Here is a 7249-nt window from a genome sequence, read left to right as displayed (position 1 = left end):
ACACACACACACACACACACACAGCAAAAAGCCTCAGCTTTCTCCCGTGGAATGACTGGTAGTTTCAGTGCATATGTAATTTTGAGAGATATATATTTAGAGAGACAGAGAGGCTCTCTGGCAGGGTAGTGGTTACGAGTTGGGTTGCTAACCTCAAGGTCAGCAGTTTGAAACTACCAGCTATTCCGTGGGAGAAATAGGAGGCTTTCTGTTCCCATAAAGATTTATAGCCTTGGAAACCCAGTACAGGTCGCTATGAGTCAGAACCGACTCCACAGCATATCACCACCACCACCACAGAGAGAGAGAATGTGTTCTAGTGTGTTGCTTATAGGATAAGCACTAAACTGAAAGGTCAGCAGTTCAAACCCACCAGCTGTACCTTGGAAACCCTTCTTAGGGTCTCTATGAGTCAGGAATGACTTAATGGCCTTTAATAACAATATACACACACACATATATATGGAGTCCTGGTGTGGTACTATATGTTCATGTGCTGGACTGCAAAGTCATTTGAACCGTAAGGTCAGTGGTTCAAGCTCACCAACCGCTCATTGGAAACCCTATACAGGGTTGCTATGGGTTGGAACCAACTCGACAGCACTTAACAGCAACATACATATATGCATGTATGTATGTGTGTATATATATATTTTGTTGTTGTTGTTGTTAAGTGCCAAAGAGTCGATCCCGACCCATAATGACCCTGTGTAGGGTTTCTGAGGAGCAGCTGGTGAGTTTGAACCAGCTTTGCAGTCTGGTGCATTAACCCACAGCGCCACACCAGGACTCTCTATCTTTCTATATCTATCTATCTATATATACATATAGATACACACACACACACATATATATCATAACTAACCCTTTCTTGGAATGTTTCATCTGCTAAATTTCTGTACCATGATTTTTACTAACTTCTGAATTAAAATAGGATCATCTATATATAGTTACCATATAACAAATGATTTTCTATATATATAACAGTCATGGAAGTATTCTAGAAAATGTTATTATAAAGAAATTTAACTTTGCATGTGTTCACTGGATTTTCCTAATTTATTTGTTTAGGCCCTCCAGGATTTGTAAATCTGACTTCATTTTCTCTTCATGTTGTGAGCAAGATAAATCTCTTCTACTATTCTGTGTTGCTGCTGACCCTATATACAGTACTGGGTAAGTAAATGAGGTAAGTTGGAGTTGCCCAAGTCTATATACAGCATTTTGACAATGGATTTATTTGGGCTTTTGAATGGCATATGGGTTTCATAAGTCATTTCCTGGGATATGGTCTTGGAAAACAGTTATTTCCTAACATGTTTAAAGGACTTTTGGTTAACACCAAATTTACTTATGGGTGGTGCCAAGAGGACAGTTCAATAATTGGTATTTGTGTGGATATTGAATAGAAATTCAACTTAAATGTCATCTCCTCAGGACAGCCTTCTTTGACTTCCTTAAAATTTTATCCTCTCTGTTGCACCACACTTTTTATTTCCTTCATTACTCTTATTAGAATTTATGATGATCTTATTTGTTATCTTTTCAGCAGAATAGTCATTGGAGTCCTATCTGTCTTGTTTACCTCTATACCCAGTATGAAACATAATATCCAATGTATAGCTCAGTGAGTATCTACGAATATTTACTTCCAAAAACTCAGCACAAGAAAGATAGAAATTGAGATGAGCAATGAGTCAGGGCATATCTAAGCAATTCTGCTGCTTTTGAAATTACTATACCCAATACAAAGTCACTTAGCCATTATGGAAGCAGCAAATGCTATTTTAGGGGTTTTTTTGCTAGTATTTTTTTAGTGAATAAATATCAGTTAATTAAGAGTAGTTTAGTCTACTTTTTACCTAGTCTTAGTCTTTATTTTATACTTTTATTCCACTTTTAGACTTTGTTGTTCATTAGTAACTCTTGTCAGTAACTCTTGTGTGGTGCTGTGGGTTACTGTGTTGGAATGGAAAGTCGGTTTGAACTACAAGGTCGGCAGTTCAAGCTCACTAGCTGCTCCTCAGAAACCCTGTACAGGGTCACTATGAGTCGGAACAGACTTGATGGCACTTAACAACAACAACAAATCAGAGAACAGAAGGCAATTTAATTAAAAACTTGACACTTTACAGTTCTCTATATTACAAACTATGGCTGATTCTTCTTTGAAGACAATTTCTCTTGGTAGAAGATAGGTTGAAGCTGTTCTAGACACTTGTCTTATACCAGGAGGTAAAGCAAGTAATTTAGTTCTTTAGTTGTAAAAGAAAACATTCAAGGGCAGATGTTGTTCCGTTTGTAAAAGGTGAAACTTGAAAACATTTTTTTTTTTTTTTAGCTCAATATGTCAGTAAAGTGGGAGCATGGTGGCTGCACACGATAGGCACTGGACTGTAGATCACAAGGTCTGCGGTTTGAGCTTGCCAGCAGGCCCATAAGAAAAAGAAGAGGCTTTCTGCTCTCCTGAAGATGTAAAGCCTCGACCTCTATGCAGGGCTGCTATGAGTAGGAACTGACTTGACAGCACTTACCAACAATAAAATGTTGCTAAAGAAGTTTATATAATATATATCTGAGAAAAGTGTGTATGAATTTTTAAAGCTGAACTCTATTCGTTGCCAGCAAATGTTGGTTATGTGCACTTTGAAAAGGGAAGTCTGACTCTCTTATCATTCTTATACAGTAGTTCCTAAAACCTGCACACTGAGAGAAGGATCAGTAAAAAACAGGGAGGAGTGAAATGTCAGCATGGCATTCTAGATAAAAATTAAAGAAGCAAGTTAAAATATATACATGTTAACATGTTAATACTGAGTATATAGTTAATGTACAAAGTGATTTTAGATCATTAAGATTAAAATACATTCATTATGTTAATAAGGATGAGAAGTACAGAAAAGTACATTTTAGAAATATTTTCATCAAAGTCTTCTAAAATTAGAAAATGTACTCTAATCTGCTTCTGGAATCTATAAACTACAGACCAATTTCAGGCATAATTTTTATAATCCAGAGAAATGTGGAGGTAGAGAGCAATTAATCAGATGGGTAATTAGGACATTAGGCACAGCAGAGATTGTTGTTGTTAGGTGCCATCAAGTCAATATTGACTTTTAGCAACCTTATGCACAGCAGAGATTGTTGTTGTTGTTAAGTGTTGTCAAGTTGGTTCTGACTCATAGCCAACTGATAAGGTTTCTGAAGTTGTACATCTTTGTGGGAGCAGAAAGCCTCATCTTTCTCCCATGGAATGACTAGTGGGCTCAAACTACTGACTTTCTGGTTTGCAGTCCAGTGCTTATCATATAAAGCTGCTCTACTCCCCAACATAGAAATTTGCAAAGGAAAAAAAGCTATGCAAATAAAATGCTTATGGTGACAGTCTCATATTTCTTGATTATTCCTATAAATGCATCTGACAGAGGTATGCAGTCAGAGTCATACTTATTTAATCTCTTTTCCTATCAACTGCCTCTTTCAGGACCATGGTTTGTTGGTGAAATCATTACAGGAAAAATGGGTTGCTGCTTTTCTTTTGGTATCTTTGTTAATGGACATTTCCTACAAGGCAGCTCAACATTTGTAGTTGGAATTCTTCAGGTAAGAAGTCAGAAATGCAGTTTAAGAACATCTTGGCTTTGTTGACAAATGGTACTAAAAAACCCACTGCTGTTGAGTTAATTCTAACTCACATTGGTCCTATGTAATGGAATAGAAATGTGCCATCGGGTTTCCAAGACTGTAAATCTTTACAGAAGTGACAGCTTTGCTGTTTTTTCTGTGGAGTGTCTGGTGGTTTTTAACTGCTGACCTTGCAGTTAGCAGCCCTGCAACTAACTCACTGTGCCTTCAGAAATCCAATTGCAGTACAGTTATTAATTAAATCCAAAATCTCAAATTAAATGCCACAGATTATCTTTCCTACTTGGTAGGCAGGGTAGTCTTTAAAAACGGATATTATGTTTGTATTTAGAATGCTTTCTATGTGCTTTCTCCCACTACTCTTTTGTAAATATCAAAAGCATGCTTCTAGAAGGCAGGGTTTGTAAGAGGTGAAAGAGATCCTGTTGTTATTTGCTGTTTTATTGTGCTTCTTCCATTAACAGAAAATGAAATTAGGGAGTCCTGGTGTGGTGCTACAGGATAAACACTGGACTGTTAACCACAGGTTGGTGGTTCAAACCCATGAGCTGCTCCTTGGAAACCCTGTACAGGGTCTCTGTGAATTGGAACTGACTCAGTGGCATTTAACAACAACCCTGGTAGAATAAATTACAGAGTTCTGAGTAAACCAGAATTGATTATGATTAACGTAGAAGGAACTCTGGTAGCGTAGTGGTTGTGAATCGGGCTGCTAATCTCATGGTCAGCAGTTTAAAACTACCAGCTGTTCCGCCGGAGAAAGATGAGCCTTTCTACTTCCATAAATATTTACAGCCTCAGAAACCCTGTACAGGGTCACTATGAGTCAAAACCGAATCTACGGCACATAACAACAATAACAACAACAATGTAGAATGAAAATGTTTCAGGAGGAAAAAGAAAATGTTTCAGGAGGAGGAAACTAAAAATGGACACACAAGAAAAGTGGGTCATTTATCCAATGAAAACAGAACTGGGCAAAAACCAGACCTGGGCTTTTCAGTGAAATCTTAGCAAAATACTTGCCTGGGAAACACTGATGCATTCAGTTTACTTTTGGATAAAGAGTCTGTTAAAACAACAAACACACAAAGAGCCCTGATTCATAGCAAATCTCCATAAACATATCAAAAGTATTTACCTCATATTTTTGTATTTTACTCACCTAATGGGGCTAGTGGAGTTTTGGTGTGGTGGTATAGAATAAACACCCTGTTAACCTCAAGGTCACCAGTTCAAATTCATCAGCCACTCCTTGGAAACCCTGAGTTGGAACCAACTTGATGGCACTTAAAAACAACAACAATGAGACTAATGGACCAACACCAGAGATTTTAGAAGAGCTCAAAAAACATTGTTTAAAATGAGTTTGAAGCCTCATAGCAAGTCAGTAAAACATGACCAGCAGGATTGTAGGCAGCCAAATATGTAAGACCATGGCCTAGCAAACACTGACCACAGGCCAGAACATTCTCTGCACAGTACTCATTTTCTTCAGGATGTATCCTCAATTGTTCCCCTTTCCTCCTTGCTATATCTAGTCCATCCTCAGGAGTCTTGGTGTGACTGTAGGATAAGCACTTAACTGCAAGGTCGGTTTGAGCCACAAGGTTGACAGTTCAAATCCACCAGTTGCTCCTTGGAAACCCTATACAGAGTCACTGTGAGTTGGAAACAACTCTATGGCATTTAACAACAACAGTGGTCCATCAGCAAGTCATAGATTGTTTGTTCTGCCTCCAGTATGTAATTTGAATCCATTCACTTCTCTCAATCTCTGATACCTAAACAATCTAGACATAATTATTGTTTGCCTGAGTTACTGCAATGACCCCTAACTAGTCCTCCTATTCCTACTCTTGCTCCCCTACTGTCAGTTCACCACAAAGCATTTCATGTGGTCTTTTTAAGACCCGAATCAGCTTACTCTTCAGATTAAAATGCTACAAACAGCATGACTTGATGTGGGTCCTACTAACTACCGCAATCTCCACCCGGTTTGTTGTGCTCCAGGCACATTGGCCTTTCCCACTTTTGGATTTGAAAATTTTGTTTCTTCTGCCTGGAAGGCATTTCCCTCCATTGGAAACCCTTATGCCTCAGAGAGGTCATCTTCCAGTTATTTTCATCACCTAAGTATTTATTTCATTGAATTTATCATAATCTGTAATTATCTTTTTTTGGTCTCTATTCTCTGTTAGGATATAAACCCTCTGGTGGCTCTTTTCAGACTTGTTCACAGTGTGTCCAGAACTGAGAGCCTAGCACAGTGCCTTTCACAGAATTGCTGTCCAATTAATATTTGTTGAATAAACAAAACAAAAATTTAATAAACTTGTATGGAAGGCTTCAAAAATTTGTGAAAAATCCCATTATCTTATAATTCCATTTTCCCATGAACTTTTGAAGCCCCCTCATATTACAATTTAAAGTTTGTCATGGTATAGTGCTGTGGGATAATCACTCAACTGCAAAGTCGGTGGTTCAAACTCACCAGTCACTCCTTGGAAACCCTATAACAGTGTCACTATGAGTTGGAACTGATTCAGTGGCACTTAACAACAACAATTTATCACACTACTTCAAATGAAAATATAGAGATAAGGAAAAAAATATTCACCCCCCCCAAAAATGATTTGAGTATCTATGTGTGTGTATATACACATATTTGGAGTCCTGGTGTGGCGCTATGGGTTAATATGCCAGACTGCAAAGCCATTTGAACTGCAAGGTCGGCGGTTCAAGCTCAGAACCAACTCAACAGCACTTAACAACAACAACACATATTTATATACCTACACATATATGCTTAGTTCAGTTTCAATTTGAACTCTACTGAGTATCTACTGTTAGTGTGATAGTGTATATACTACAGTTGGGGACTTCAACATAAATTAAGTGATTCCTGCCTTTAAGAGGACACAGACAGACACAAAAACTAACTATAAGTCAATGTTGTGTTATAAGCAAGTGATCAAAGAAGAGATCAGAGCTGAACTAACCACCAAGAGAGAAAGCAACATATGCTTGGGAGCCACCAATGTATTAATGAGACCCAATCCCGCTGCTCCTTGGAAACCTTCTACAGGGTCGCTATGGGTTGGAATCAACTCGACGGCACTTAACAACAACAACAATCCCTCTAAGGCTCGGTGGTAATGGTTTTGTTCTGCTCCTTTTTCCAGCTGGTGTTTTTTAACATCCCCTTGATGGCTTACCTGTGCTGGAGCTTATTGCAACGGTGTTTTGGTCACAACTTCTGGTCTCATCTCCACCAAGGAACATACTTGAAAATTATACCTGTTCACCTACTCATGCTACTACTGTACATCTGGCAAGCTTATTCCTGCTACTTTCTTCATGTGACATATGGCACCCTTGCTTTTTTCTTCTCCCCTTTACGGACCTGGTTGACACTACTGGCACCTATTCTCATTCGTTATGTGTGGACACTGAACCCCATTGAACTTGGAACTTTCATTGCACTGTTAAAAAGCCACTTGAGCTCCTGAAGGCTGTGCCTCACCATCAGCAGCTGGGGCAAGCTCAGGTCTCCACTTCTAGTGCAGGCCCCTGCACCAACATCAAGTGGAAAGTCAGTATT

General features: G+C 38.6%; 1 protein-coding gene across 1 annotated transcript in view; it reads left to right on the top strand.

Moving 5' to 3' along the window:
- TMEM62 (transmembrane protein 62) overlaps nucleotides 1–7157 on the top strand; it is a 50635-nt gene extending 43478 nt beyond the window's left edge. Inside the window, exons 12-14 of the mRNA XM_006831725.1 lie at nucleotides 1072–1176; nucleotides 3485–3603; nucleotides 6831–7157. Of these exons, the coding sequence (XP_006831788.1) occupies nucleotides 1072–1176; nucleotides 3485–3603; nucleotides 6831–7157 (551 nt within the window). The remainder of the gene's footprint in view (nucleotides 1–1071; nucleotides 1177–3484; nucleotides 3604–6830) is intronic.
- Nucleotides 7158–7249: the final 92 nt, after the last annotated feature.

The sequence above is a fragment of the Chrysochloris asiatica genome, unplaced genomic scaffold, assembly GCF_000296735.1.
Source record: "Chrysochloris asiatica unplaced genomic scaffold, ChrAsi1.0 scaffold00004, whole genome shotgun sequence".
Classification (NCBI taxonomy): Eukaryota; Metazoa; Chordata; class Mammalia; order Afrosoricida; family Chrysochloridae; genus Chrysochloris; species Chrysochloris asiatica.
This window is presented reverse-complemented; position numbering and strand designations above follow the sequence as displayed.